The sequence below is a fragment of the Tauraco erythrolophus genome, chromosome Z, assembly GCF_009769465.1.
Source record: "Tauraco erythrolophus isolate bTauEry1 chromosome Z, bTauEry1.pri, whole genome shotgun sequence".
NCBI classification, from domain to species: Eukaryota; Metazoa; Chordata; class Aves; order Musophagiformes; family Musophagidae; genus Tauraco; species Tauraco erythrolophus.
Genome location: NC_141496.1, coordinates 31,228,092 through 31,243,138, shown reverse-complemented (window position 1 = coordinate 31,243,138; position 15,047 = coordinate 31,228,092). Strand labels below are relative to the sequence as shown.

At 43.1% G+C, this 15,047-nt stretch overlaps 1 protein-coding gene across 1 annotated transcript in view; it reads left to right on the top strand.

The window, feature by feature from the left end:
• The first annotated feature begins 6,547 nt into the window (after positions 1-6,547).
• The window catches only part of TNPO1 (transportin 1), a 69,926-nt gene continuing 61,426 nt past the window's right edge, over positions 6,548-15,047 (top strand). Inside the window, exons 1-2 of the mRNA XM_086628661.1 lie at positions 6,548-6,664; positions 11,085-11,160. Of these exons, the coding sequence (XP_086484787.1) occupies positions 6,560-6,664; positions 11,085-11,160 (181 nt within the window). The 5' untranslated portion in view covers positions 6,548-6,559. The remainder of the gene's footprint in view (positions 6,665-11,084; positions 11,161-15,047) is intronic.

The following is a 15,047-nucleotide window of genomic DNA, read 5'->3' as shown; positions in this document are numbered from 1 at the left end:
AAAACAGGGTGGGGAGGAGGTTTTACTGTTTTAGACCACAGCTGATAGATCTGATATCTTCTATCACAAATTCAGGAGGTGCTGATTTTCTCAAACAGCCTTCCATTCAGTTTCAGATTGGTTGATCACTGCCAGCATTAAGATGATGTTCTGCCATTTTAATAACTAGCATGTATGATTACAGTGGGGCAAATCATTAGTGACATAATATCTTTCCACTTGGTATCTCCAGCTGTGGAAATGAAATAACAGCAGGTTTGAAGAGATGATGCATCCAAATGTATCCTTGTCCAGAAGATTAGTCGATCAAAGGCATTCTAAATCCACAGATCTTTGCAGTTTTGCCCTATGTCTGCCATTGTTTGGTCAGCTGGACTTTTGATGAATTCTAAGAACAGTGTTTCATTGTATCAGAGTAGAATTCAAAGCGCTCCTGGTAATTTCGAAATTGGTGAAAGCATAACAGGTTTTTGTCTCTGCAACTGACAATGTCATATATCTAATTGAACCCAACAACTCAAGTGACCAGGTTTTTAGTTCTGACTTGTACATAAGCCTGTGCTATTTGTTGGTGTTTGTAAACCTAATTTGCATTAAGTCGTAATTAATTGTTCTACAAAACATCAAATGTTAGTGTGTGCTGTGGCCTGTCGTCCATTTTATCTGCAATGGTGTGGTAGTTTTGCTCTTTCATATATATGGAAACTATTTTGCTGTGTTTCCTCTATGCTCATTGGATGCATAAGGAGCAGAGGCATTCATTAAATAAAGAAGTAACATATTTCTGACAGAAGAGTGGAATTACAGGCTGTCAGGTTATCTTGCGTACTATTTCATCTGCTCAGTGGGATTCCACAGTGCAGGCTTTTACAGATATTAACCTGCAAAAAGAAATACTACTCTTCACCCTTGGGAAAAGAAACCATGAAATTGTGGACAGTGATGCCACAACAATGATGAGCCAGAACAGCTCTCCCTTTCTCACAGGCAACAGTGTGGCAGATTTCCTGAGCAGGTACATTATCATAACTGTAAGTACTCTCAGAAAAGTCCGTCATCAAGCTGGTATTCCATGGAGAGAAAAATCGCATTACGGATTTATTTGCCTCCAATTTTGAAAGATCCAGTGTTCCAGGAAATTTGAGTTCAGCTTCATTACGAGGTGTCATACTACGGGATCAATTGTACACATACACAGTTTTCAGTATAATACGCAACATAAGACAAAACCAATTATAGCTAGAATTGTCTCAAGAGGGTGGGAAGCTAACATAATTTCTCGTAGTTTCTTCAGCTTCTTATTCCACTCCTAGACCTACAAGCCACAGGGCATGAATGACAGTAGGAAATGAAGGTCAATTCACTGTACCCAAATCTGAAATTATATTATCTGAAAGCCTATACGTTTGCTGCTTTGAATGTTGCTATCAAATTGCTCCTCACAGATAGACGAAATGCTATCAATAGAGAGGAGAAAAAAATAGGTTCTTTTTTAAGATAGCCCTACCAATTAAGCAAATCCTTGGTTTGGTACATTCTACAAAACTTTTTACTTCAGTTCAAGGCTTACCATTGTACTTTGAATCATGTTGGACTTGTCTTACCTTCTGTTAGGTGGGTTTCCTGTTGGTACTGTCTTAGTTAAGCCTTTTGTCATCCTCTGACGTCAAAGAACTCCAAAAAATGGTTTGTGTGTCCCTAGTTACCAGAAAAAGATTCCAGTCCTGCTTATGGGAACCCGATACCATTTGTGCAAATCTTACCCTGAAGTCCTGTGTTCAACAGAATTGCACTTGCAACAGTGAAATTAGTTACTACTGCATTAGCCAGAAAGCAGTGTGTTTACAGCCTCTTCTGGCTAATGGTTTTTATATAACCCTCCACAAATACAAAGTAATGTTGGGATCCCATCTTAAATGTTTTTCTGAAGTTTCATCAGACTTCTGTTTAAAATGATCCTTCTATCATAATAACCAATCAGCTCTGGAAAAGTAGAAAATTAATAAACATTTCAGTCGTGGACAGAAAGTTGTTTCAGACTGTCTTTCCATCTGTCTCCTCAGTAACCTCTCCAGTGCTTCACCGGGTCAAACTATCTTCTTCCAAAGACAATTCAAATAAATCATTGTGTAATATATATTAATACTATATTACATGGCTGAACTGAGGAAGACTGCACTAAATGTTTTAGAGTGGATTTTCCTTTGATATGCTGGATGTGAGGACTACCAGTGTTTTTTTAAGTGAAAGCTTGTAGGGCATGTCTCCAGGCAGAAGACGTTGCAAAATAATATGGTAGTAGCTATTTTGCATGAGCTCCTTCGCATAGGCACATTTATTCTGTGTTGTGAGTGCTTTTTTTTTCCGCTTAGCTTAATTCACATCACTCTTAGCCTAAAATAAGAGGGTTTACACAGAAAGCTATTATGGAGTATCAGTTATTTCCTCTGTGCATACAAACCTTCTATACACAGAGATACAGAGAGACACTATAAGCAGTCTGCATGGAAATTTGGATGTTTGGATTTTGGCAAGGGATTGAATGACTGATTCCCATCATTAAATACCAATTTTACAGGTAACAGTGCTTGAATTCTGTGACAAGAAGGTAGCTCAGTAGAATTCTCTCTAAAAGCAAAAAAAAAAAAAAAAAAAAATTGTATATTGCCAATGTAGTTAAACTAAAGACTGGGAAAAATTTTCTAGACCGTAAAGTGGCTGAAACTGTCTAACAATTCTGAAATTAGGACAAATTTAAGATTTAATTTTGGTTAGAGAAGAATGATTTGAAACTAGTTTCAAAACTGCTAACAGCCAGGACTTGTACTTCCCAAAGGTACAGCTTGGAGGCTGTGGCATTTGAAGTATGGGACATCTTCCTAGTAGTGCAGATCTCTCTTCTGGCTAGTTGTCTGGAGGGATTTGCAGAAGTCTCCTATTTCCCTTTTCAGTGCACTGAGACTACTGGAGGGATGGGAACAGTGTTCTGTTATGAATCTGCTATTTGTACTGTCTGCATTTGTCTTTTAACTGTCAATTATTATACAGGTTACTGATTAGAAAACAGTTCTTAATCAAAGTTCCTGTTAATATTTGTTTATAACATAATGGAAAGCAACAGGAGAGATTAAAAGACCTAGCACCAAGTACACTTAGCATTCAGAGCTACCCTCTAGCTACTGGATTTTGAATGAGTTAGCAGTGCTACATATTGTAGCTGTTTCTTTTGTTTCCTTATATGACAAATGCCAGATATGTGTCATTTCAGTCTGATTGTCACGGTTTAACCTGGCCAGCCATCAAACATCAGTTTGATGTAAGTAAGTCCCTGGTGTCTTAGCAACAACTAAACTAAAAACACCAGTGTGTTGCCAGCATTTTTCTCACACCAAATCCCATATGAAATCCAAGACACAGCACTATTCTAGCTACTGAGAAGAAAACTAACTCCATCCCAGCTGAAACCAGGACAAATGATCTAATGGGACATTGTGGGAGAAAAAGGGAAGGGAGTATTGGCAACAAAACCAAGGATAAAAAATTTACTTCTGGGCTTTTTGTGGATACTCGCGTAAAAGACGGCAAGGTTTCTGGAGAGAGAAAGGAATTAAAGATACAGATTGGTGGGTTTTTTTCATTATTTCTTTTGTAGTATTACACATTGTGATACCAGTGAATTCTGGCTAGTGCATGACATCTGAAGCTTGGATAATAGAGAAATCAAAAATTAGCCTGAGCATTTGTGCAAGGCTTCTGTCTTCACTGAACTTTTATCTTCTAAACATACATCGGTGAAGTGTTTCAAATTTATTTCTAGTGCATTCTACTGATTGAGTGGGATGAACCAGGCCATCTTATGTTTTGAACAGTAGCTTTCATGCCTCTGCCTGGTACTATAACATTGATTCTGAATTCCTTTCTAAACTAGAAGATACTTGCTTGAGGGGAACAGATAGTAGAAAACAAAGAGGCAAAGGATGCAGAAAAAAACAATTTTGTCTTTTTTTCTATAATGTTCTTTGCTTTCAATCTAAACTTTTTTTTCTTGAGTCAGTTAAATTATTTTCCCCTCTCCTGCTTCATTGCAGAATTTAACAGAGATAAGAGTAACTTAAATGTAATGATGAAGAAGAAAAGGTATTCAGCAAGATGGGGATCTGCTTTGATTTCTATATATGCTGAGTGGTTCTCAGGGGTAAAGGATCCTGTATGGAAGCTAAGGAGGAACCTGTCTTGGAGGATGATCATCTAAAGCATTTAGATGTCCCTGCTAATGTTAGAGTCCCATTCACAGTCCAACTTGTAGGCCTTTTTTTCTCCTTTCCACTGCAGAAGGATCTTACCAGGCTTTAGTTCTGGTCAGGTTCATGGAAAGGAAACCTACATTTTTCTTAGTTCTGGATCCGTGGTCTGCTTCTCTTCCTGCTTTTTCCTCTTCTGTCTCTTAACCTTCCTTTCTGGTCTCTTCCCTCTTTTCCTGTATCTGATGTTATTTTTGTCTAGCGCACTTGGTTTCCTGATAAAATTAGACAAATGTAATCCTTGTGTCAAAATTTCTGAATAGCAACTTTTGAAGCTCTAATCAGTGGGCCAGAAGTCTCTCTTCACTGCAGGTCCCACATGCGAAAGTTTCTTTGTCCCTTCTTAAATATGTTACTCACAGAGGTGTTGATTGGCTGGGCCCTGGCCAGAGGTGGGTCACACTCGGAGCAGGGGAAGCTTCTCACAGCTCCTTACAGGAGCTGTCCCTGTAGCCCCTCCCCTACTACCCAAGCCCACCACATCTCTTATAAAATCTCTTATAAACCTTGTGCCATCCTTTCCTGGTAACTGATGGCACACCTTTACACACCTACCTTACTGACTCCATCTTGTAGACATTTCAGCGTGTTAAGTTCTCAAGAGATGCACTGCTTTAGTGGTCTGTCTCCCAAATTGCTTAAACGGAAACGCTTAAGAAACGTGTCCCATTTGTTGCTTTTTTTATAAACTGTTTTTGTTCCCTCCATTGGTTTTGTTCTCTTGTGTGCTGTGCTGCATGCTTCTCTGCTATTTAGTGGTTTCCTGCTTCTTATTCCAGTGTGCGTGCTTTCCTGATTCATCAAATATCTTCTTTCACTCTCCTCATCATCTAGATACAAGTACACTGCCTGTCTTACATGTTGCCTCTAAGACAAATTCCTTTTGCTGTTTTGCTGGAGACTGTGCAGTACTAATTTTGTCTCCTTCAAGAATAGTGGCTCATAGTAATAGGACAGTGGGCTCATGACACTTCTTAGCACCTGAGACTGGACATGCCTTTCAGTGTTGGGGAGGCGAGACAAAGAGCCCCACAGCAAATTACCTGGCACAAACTGTCAGGAATCACTCATGTTCCCTCTCCTCAGTGCCTCTGAACAGTCGTTACGGCTCTGATGTGTGGCAGTCATATGGAGTTGTGTACTGCAGCAGTAGCAGCAGAAAGTCTAGTTTTCATATAGTCAAGCGAGATGCTGACAAACTCAGTGACTAAAAGTAACATCGTAAAAACCCAAGGAATTACTGTTTTTCATTTTCATATTTTAGACCAATGTTAAGCGGCATGGGTTCTTAATTTGGTCATTAGCATACGTGTAATATATTAAAAAGCTATATATGTATAATAGGTATGTAATGCATATGTATTACATATATACATATGTATGTATGCATCTGTATTGCTAGTAGTGACCTGAGATCTCCCCTGATGCATTTCGAGGCTACGGACGAGATACACTAGGTGTACAAAGCAGTTTCTCGCCACACGCCTTCTTGCGTAGTTGGTCCTATTCCCTTTTTCCACGCGGAATTGAGAGCTGTTGCGATCTGCTCAGCACTGAACTAAATCACGTAGAAGTGCAGCAGACGGCAGCGCAGGTTCCACGTTCCCGACTCCCGAGTCTGCCTTCGCGCCCTCTCTTCTCCTCCGAGGGCGGCAGCCTGCCGCTCGCTGCCGGGCGCTGCGCTGTCCCCGGAGGCCGCGCCGGGGCCGGGCCGCCGCTCGGCGGCTGCTGGAGGTTTCTCTCTGTTCTCGGGTGGGTGGCGGAGGCGGACGCGCCCCGTCTCCCGCCGGCCGGGATTGAGCGGCCCGCGTTTTATCGCCCCCAGGCTCCTGGCGGAGTGGGACGCACCGGGGAAAAGCTGACGGCGGCGCCGGCGGGTCCGAGGCGGCCCCGGTGGGCGGAGGCGTGCCCGGCGCTAGGACCCAGGAGGAGGCGAGGCGGGTCTTCGGGCCGGATTACAAATTCGCCGTGACTCAGTCCGCTCGGCGCAGAGCTCGGCGGGTGGCAGCGGCAGCAGCAGCAGGTCGGTATCGCCGGTCCGTCTGTCTGACTGTCCGTCCTTCCTTCCGTCGCCGGGCGCTCGGTGGGGTGCGCGCTGAGGGGCCGAGAGCCAGAGCGAGCCGAGCGCCGCGGTGTCCCCTCCCTCTGGCCTTCCTTCCTTCCTCCCTTCCTTCTTGCCCTCCCGCCTCCGCTGGCCTGGGCCTTGCCGCGCCGCTAACCGCGGCCGCCTGTTGTCTGGTGTTTTCCAGCGAGCCAAGATGGAGTACGAGTGGAAGCCCGACGAGCAAGGGCTCCAGCAGATCCTGCAGCTGCTCAAGGAGTCCCAGTCGCCGGACACCACCACGCAGAGAGCCGTGCAACAAGTATCCTTGGCCGAGGCCTGCGCCGCGCGGGCGGGGCGGGCGGAGCGGGGCCGCGGCGGCCCAGGCGCGCGTGGGGAAGGCCGGGGGCGGCGGGAGCGCGGCCTGCGCGGCCGCAGGCCGGTGCGGCGGCGGGCGGCGGGGGCGGCCGGGCCTGCCCGGGGAGCCGCCAGAGCGCGGTGGTGCGCCGAGCCTCCGCCGGCGCGGGCGGCCTTGGCGCGGCGTTTAAACCGCCGGGGCGGCCTGTGGGCCGCGGGGCTGCCTTCCCCCGGAGGGGGCTCGGGCACCTGTTGCGAGCCCGGAGCTAAGAGCCGGCTTTTGGTTGGGTTGGGTTGGTTTTCCCTCTTTAAAGCCCAGGCTCGGGCGCGGCTTTGCCGGTATCTGCCGCTTTCCCGGTATCTGCCGCTTTCCCGGGTTCACCACGCTGGGCCGAAGCCAGCCCCCGGCTGCGGCGGGCGGGAGCGCGGCCCTCGCCCTGGCGGATCCCGCCGAGGGGGCCGGGGCTGCCCTGCGGCCCGCTGGGCTGGGCAGGCGGCGAGGGTACCCGTCGCCTCTGCGGCAACGCGCGGGCGAGGTGGGGCCTCTTGAGGTAATCCGGCGCGGGAATTCGAGGCGAAAGCCGTAGCTGGTGGGGTGGGAGGGAAGAGCCCCTGGCGGAGCCGCTGCCTGCACGCCTTCCTTGGCCTGCTGGCTCTGACACTGGCGCGTTTCGCTACGTTGTGAGGATGTTTCTGCTTGCCTGGAAGCCTGAGCCTAAAATACTGCTCGTTAGAATTCACAGGAAGGGGGAAGTCTCCTGTATGTGGCTTCTTGTAGTGCTTTGCAGTGCATTTGGTGTTAGTGTTGTGGATTGTTGGTTTTTTACCTCACCTAAGTCTATCTTGATTGTAGAAGTGATGAAATAGCAAGGTTTTAAGAAATAGAGATTGAGAGAGTAAAATTATAAATCAAGACTAATAGAAGCGTAGGTCTTGAAAAATAAAGCCCCCATCTGTTGTCTCCTGCTCCTTGGCCTAGCCATGTAAGTGCTTTAAAATATCTAGAAGTCCTGAAACTCTATGAAGGACATGAATTTATCATCTTGATCCCTTTTTGTTTAAGGTGTTTGCTTGAAAGTCTTCATGGAAAGCAGCAGAATTTATTTAAGTAGATAACATATATATATGCACACACATATATGTGTTATTTTAAAAGTTTAGCTTGAAGACAAATTTGCTTCACTTCTAGGCTTTTGTAGAAAAGCTATGCGGTCAAGCTTAGAAGGCTTCTGCTCTTATCTGAAAGGGGAAGATAGTTTTCATCTCGATCTTCTTATTCTTGCAGCTATGTTTCAGATTTTTCAGATGCTATTACTTCCGTTGAAAAATCTTGAGCAGAAGCGTCTGACTAAGTGAAGTGTTCTTATAATGCCCCAAACTTTAAATGGTGATCTTTAGTATTTAAAATACACAAGTGTTTATAGCAACAGTGTAGCTTTAATGTAAAATTACATTTTAAAACTCTGCTTCAAATAACTTAATAGCATCTGGTCTGTTTATTGAAAAATGGTACCGTTTGAGCAGGATAGGCAATATAGGTGATGCTGTCTGTCTTGAAGACGAGTAGAAATTTGTCTATGTTTAGCCCATATCCAGGGCTAAATAATAGCCATCTGTTTTATTGACCCCTCCCCACTTGAGAGGGGGAATTGGGAAAAGGAAGAAAGACCCATGGGCTAAGAACTATTTAATAATTGAAATAAAATAAATTGGGAAATAATAATGATAATAATATATACAGACAAGTGATGTACGATGCAACAGCTCACCACCCCTTGACCAATGTCCAGTCCATTCCCAGCTAGTGATTCCAGAGCAGGAAAATTCCCAAAACCGTGATTCTGGAGGAGAGGAGGCCTTGGGAGCAGAACTGTGAGTGAGACCCTCCAAGGACAGTGACCAGTGAGAAGAAAAGACCGTCCGCAACAAACTTTCCAATTTATAGTGAGCATGGCATTAAGTGATATAGAATACCCATTTGCCAGTTCACGTGTCAGTCACCCTGGCCACACTCCCTCCAGGTTCTTGGACATCTGGGTCGTTTGTTAAAAAACAAGTTGAAAAGTCCTTGATCATTATGGATACCTGCATACCATGACTGGCTACAGACTAAAACAGAGTGTCTTATGAACTTTGTTCTCACTCAGTCGGGTGCTGCAGTCTTAAAAATGCAGCTTACTTTAGAAATGTAGCTTTTCTGAACAGAAAACTGATTCTGTGATTCTGTCCCAGTGAAACCAGGACTGGACGAAAGTGCTGTTAACTGGTGTTTGAAATTCTTTTGAAATGGTAGTGGTAACTTCCTGCTGTACTGAGGTGCTGGTCCTCTTGTGTGAACCTGTAAAGGTTAGAGGTGTGGCACATTTTTACCATTGTATTATACATCAGTTTGGGAGAATGTTCTAATACAATTTGACAGTCCGTGTCCTATAATTTAAAAAAAACCCAACAACAATTCATATGTCATTTGAGACTTTTCACAAAAAATCTGAGATGGCTGTTGTATTGTAGAATGCTACTTAGTAGCATGTCCAAGCAGGGTGATGATTAATGGTTTCAAACTTAAAGTGCTCTCAGTCCGTATTTTTTTGTAAGATTATTAGTGTGTTAATTCTGTCATACTCTCTCTTTGTGACACACTTGGGTGCTTGGAACTGAAAAAAAGCGGAGAATATAGGTTAGCCAAAACAATTTGTTAACAAAGTTATGAATCGGTAGGGCTTCAGGTATTTTTAAATGAAGATATTAGATGTTTCTTGGCATAAGGAAGAAGTTGTTTAAGTGGGTAAAGGAAGTTGTTAAAAAAGTAAAGCCTACAAGCTATTCTTTGATTCCTAGACCAATTAGGTGTTTTCTTATTTATTAAGTTTCTGTTAAATACTGCTCTTTCAGTCCTTTCTGCTCACTTGTGCTGCTTTCTACTCATTCCATTGGAATTCACCGTTGTTAGTAATGTTCAGCTGGCTGTTTTGGTGATTATGTTTCTGAAACTTGCAGAAGAACAGCAAAACTTTGAAACATGCTACTCTACTACTTGGCTGTTCCTGAAAGAGCTCTCTGGCTTGGCACCTTTTACAACAATCTTTGAATGTGTGTTTTTTCATTTCTAGGGGCCATGTAGAGTGTTCTGTATTATTCTTCCTTGCCTTGACTATCCTTCAGTTTACATTTCATCTCCTGCATGTTTCGCAGCAAAGGAGCTTGTGGGCGTGATAGTGACGCTTTACTCTCCTCTGAAGTGGAATGAGGACAGCTTCTCTAGCAAAGATACTATTTGATGCAAACAGCCTGAATATCTAAAAATGAAGTTTAAGTTTGCGATTGAGACACTGGCTGTTGGTCATTGGAAAGAAATGGGTCCTTTGGAACTCGAAGAGATTTACTGGGCCATCAAGTCCTAACATGCATGTTGTTTGGCTAAGGTTTAGCTGCTTTGAATGTTTAGACGTGTAGCTAAACAGCAAGTAAAGTAAATGCCTATGGAGCAAATAATCTTAGTTCTTCTACAAATAATTTTTTGTTAATGTCTTGATTGTTTGTCATGCTGGGTGATACCTAGTAGGTTTAGTAACTTAGAGGTGAAACTGCACTGACTCAAAATGTTATTATTGAGCAGAATACCTACTAGTACCAAGGTATGAGAACAGGATACAAGGAGCATGCCAGATCACTGCTCTAGCCAAGCAGTGGCAGAATACTGGGAAATCTGAGGCAGAAGTAGTGACCAATTTTAGGAAAAACAACTACATACCTTCACAACTGTTCAGAAACATAGTCATTCTTCATGCAGTTAAGGAGTGTTTTGGTTTTTTGGAGTTTTTTGTTTTGGTTGTTTTTTTTAATGAGACTGTAGAAAAGCATGAACTTGCAGTACAACTGTGTGCATTAAACAAGTTCTCATTGCTGAAAGCTCAAGCTGTGGCTCATTAACATCATAAAGAACTATATGCCTAATATTGAAATGAGTAGCTTATCAAAGTCATAGCTGTTGTATTTTAGTACTGAAATGGTTTTATTTGTTGTGGAGGGGGGAAAAAAGATGTATTATGGAATTGTATTTCAGGGGATTCCTTAGGTTTGGCAGGCTTCTAAGTGTAAATATTGAAATCCAAAACTGTACAGAAGAAGCTTTTTGTAGTGGCTTTACAAATATTTTAAACTGTCTGTTAATTTCTGTGTTTCTCTGGATTTTTTTTTTCTTACTCAAGCAATAGCTTGTAGTTTTGGGGAAATCTGATTGTTCATGCTCGGTATATTGCGAGCTTCTAGTCACAACTGGTTGAAGGGACACAGCGGTACATAACTCATTTAATAATCTTTGTATCTGGAAAGCTGTAATTGCTGTGTGTGAAGATTCAACTTTCCTTAACAGTTTCTCTCTTCAGAAACTAGAACAACTCAATCAGTATCCAGATTTCAACAACTACCTGATATTTGTTCTTACAAAGTTGAAGTCTGAAGGTAAGTTCTTGAGATATTGACTGTTTTATTCTACTTTTTTTTCCCCTTTTTTTACAGTTATTTTATTTAGCTTGAAAGAAATAGGAAGCTGATGCCTACAGTCAGTTTGCTGGTTGGTTGAGCTCCGAAGTCCTGTAGAATTCATTTATCCTCTCAGGAGTCTTTGTGGAAAAAAAATCTGATAACTTATTGGTGCTTGTAGTATAGATTGTTGGAATAGATTAGATTCTAAATGTCCTATGAAATCTTCCCAGAAATGTTGGAGCATTGTACCTCTGTCAGGCTGCAGTGAAATTGTGAAATAACTTTAATGAATCGTGACTATAACACGTCATAAAACAGGTAATGTCCATCAGAATCTTCACTCTGAAGTCTTGAGTAAAATACAGTTAGAAATCAATTGGCTACTTACTGTTGTCTTATTCTTACGCACAAACTGTACATGGCATACTCTGTAGCCTCTACTAGTTCATAAATTTCGACAATTCTTTAGTAATGATGAGGGTGCCTGGAAGATTCTTTCTAGTGTGCTACAGCTACTGATTTGTGAGGTCTTTAATAGTGAAAGAAATTTACCCTTCTTATGTTTATATGCATCAGTCTGTCTGGAATTGAGTGAAGAGTAGGAGATGGCAAAATGTTTTTATAAAGCTGTTTTATCTGAGGAAAAAAAATAGAATCTGGCAGGTAGAAGTGTCAGGCAAGTTGGGGAGAAGTAGCAGGTTAACCTCTAAAAAGAGATTGTTTGGGATCAGACTGCACTAATACCTCTCACACAGGTACATCAAGTCTTTTGTGAGAGTGCTGAGAAGTAGCTATTGCTTTAGAGATGCTCCTGTCCCACATCAGTGATGTTTTAAGACTCAAGCTTTTGTCCAAAGCCCCTAGTTTTTAGCTTTGTATTTCTGGTTCAGGAAACTTGTATAATATTGAGGGTGTCATAACTGGCTCCAATGTTGGTGCTTTTCATAGTATTTGCCAAGCTCTAAATACCCTGTTACCATGCTTGAGTAGGGCTGATGAGTGATGGCAGAAGGCTGTCAGCTGGATTTGCTTTGATTCAAGCTAACAGCCCTCCGTTGTCCCTCATTAGTCCTGCCTAAACAAGGTAAAGAGACTGTTAGAACTGCTATTCAGTAGCTACAATACTCTTGCATCCTCTTTTGGACTAGTAGGGGAAAATATGATGGACTCATCAGGTAGATACCTGTCTTCAGGACAACTGGGAAAGTATTCTTTCCTTTCCACTTCTGAAGAGGGTTCTGTTGGTGGTCTGTCCTACAGCCTTGCCAAGTTTGCTGGCTAGAGGTAAGAACTAGTGTGCTTTACACCACAGACCAAAGCGTAGATCCTCATACTGTTGGAAGGTCAGGCTTTTGTTACAGCCATACCATCCCAACAGAAGGAGCTATGAAAATAAGCTTCCAACATCACTGACTGATTACTCAATAAAAATTAAGGTGTTTTGATAGTGCATGAGGGAGAACTTGGTTTGATGGCAAGTAGGACTAATCTTTGATTCAGTTTTTGCCACTGTTGAAACCACTGCTGAGAAAAATCTGCTTAAGGATTCATTTAGGTGAGAGCTCCTGAATGTGGGAACTCTGTAACAGTTGATTGAAGTGTGTGTTAAGTTGCCTCATTTTACTGTAGTGAAGGTTGTATCAAATTATCTTAGGCCTGAGTCTTACGCCTCTGCAGGCAAGTAACTTTGCAAACGCACTTTTATTTGCAAGCAAATAACTTTGCTTTTAAGCTGGCTGTTTCAGTGAGGCCTGCCCCTAAGGTTAAACCTTGTGTGTAAGGAATTTGCTTTTTTTTTTAGCACCAGAGGTATTACTTTTCGGTTGCAAAAAGTAGAACTTCTTTTTCCCTCCAGTGTTAGCTTCATCGGATTTCTGTGTTTGAATGCTTATGACTTGCTGGCTTTAGATCTGTTGTGGTACTCGTGCACATATGTGGTGGTTTTCTTGGTTTTGCTTTTAAATTCTGCGGACCTTGTTAAGCTGCCAAAGCTTGTTAAGCTTGGGTCTTCCTGGAAGCACGTGTTGTCCTACTACTATTTCATCAGTGAAAATATATGACCTGGCTTGCAGCTATGGCATATACATGCCCTAGCTTTAAGTACTTCCTTTCTTTTTCTTTTTTTTTCTTTTTAGCTAGTGTGCATTTCTAAAGATAGCATTGTGAATCTGGATGAACCTCAATGTTGCAAATACCACAGAGTATAAAAAATGTCAAGGAAACAGCATTCAGTCCTAGTCCTGGAAGTCAGACAGTAGGTAGGCTGCTGGAATAAAATACGATCCCAAGCCATTAATGATTGAGGTATAGGTCTCTAAACTGTACTTCTCAGGAGGCATGGTGCTCAGACGTCTTCTTTAGTAGAGTGAGGTGGAGTCTTGATTAACTGAAAAATATCTGAATGAAAGAAGCTTGGTTTTACTAATTTATCTATAAATAAAAATATTACTCAGATGCTCTGTTAGTGTAGGTGTTCCTTCTTGGTTTGATGCGTGTAAAACCTCACAGATAATGTAGTGGCACTGCCCTGCCCTAGTGTTCATTTTGTGTTTGTTTCTTTTTTCTCAGGTCCCCTGAGTTGAACTCAGAATCCTGTAGATTTCTGTATTCTGATTGAGTTGTGTTGTGGAGTTTGTAGTGTTGCTGCTGCTTCTCAGATCACTTTCTGTACTCTGTCTGGTTGACCAAAACAGTCCAGTGCTGCAAAGGAGTATTGGTTTTATCTCTATTGGATAAATAGAGGTGGGCCCGTACCAACCTCATGAAGTTTAACCAGGCCAAGTGCAAGGTCCTACATCTGGGTCATGGCAATCCCAGGCACAAATACAGACTGGGCGGAGAATGGATCGTGAGCAGCCCTGAGGAGAAGGACTTGGGAGTACTGGTGGACGAGAAGCTCAATATGAGCCGGCAATGTGCTCTTGCGGCCCAGAAGGCCAACCGTGTCCTGGGCTGCATCAAGAGGAGCGTGGCCAGCAGGTCAAGGGAGGTGATTCTCCCCCTCTACTCTGCCCTCGTGAGACCTCACTTGGAGTATTGCGTCCAGTTCTGGAGTCCCCAACATAAGAAGGACATGGACCAGTTGGAGAGGGTCCAGAGGAGGGCCACGAAGATGATAAGAGGGCTGGAGCACCTTTCCTATGAGGACAGGCTGAAAGAGTTGGGGCTGTTCAGCCTGGAGAAGAGGAGGCTCCGGGGTGACCTTATAGCGGTCTTCCAGTACCTCAAGGGGGCCTACAAGAAAGATGGGGAGAGGCTGTTCAGGAGGGCCAGTTGTGATAGGACAAGGGGTAATGGTTTTAAAATAGAGGGAGGTAGATTCAGGTTGGATATTAGGAAAAAATTTTTTACCATGAGAGTTGTAGAACACTGGAACAGGTTGCCCAGAGAGGTGGTGGATGCTCCATCCCTGGAGACGTTCAAGGCCCGGTTGGATGAGGCCCTGAACAACCTGATCTAGTTGGAGATATCCCTGTTCCTTGCAGGGGGGTTGGACTAGATGACCTTTGAAGGTCCCTTCCAGCCCTAACGATTCTATGATTCTATGATTCTATTGTTGCTTTCTTCGCTTACTTGCAGCTTTCCTTTGTTCCAAGCCATGCATCTAAATCCCTCTGTCCTTGTTTGCATTTTTGCTTCTATAGTCCAAGTCTGTTGCCTTGAAGGACAATACTTACTCCTAATTTCAGCCTCCCTGCTGTCTTGCCGAGGCCAGTTGTAGCCTCTGGTTAAGGTACCATGAGGCGTTTGTCCAAGACATCTGAAGCATGAGGCAGGTCAGAGGAAAGATCTCTAGGTGTCATAATATGGACAGTTCATACTGTAAGCAGAAGTTCTGAGTTTGTTTCAGACCTTGTTGACCG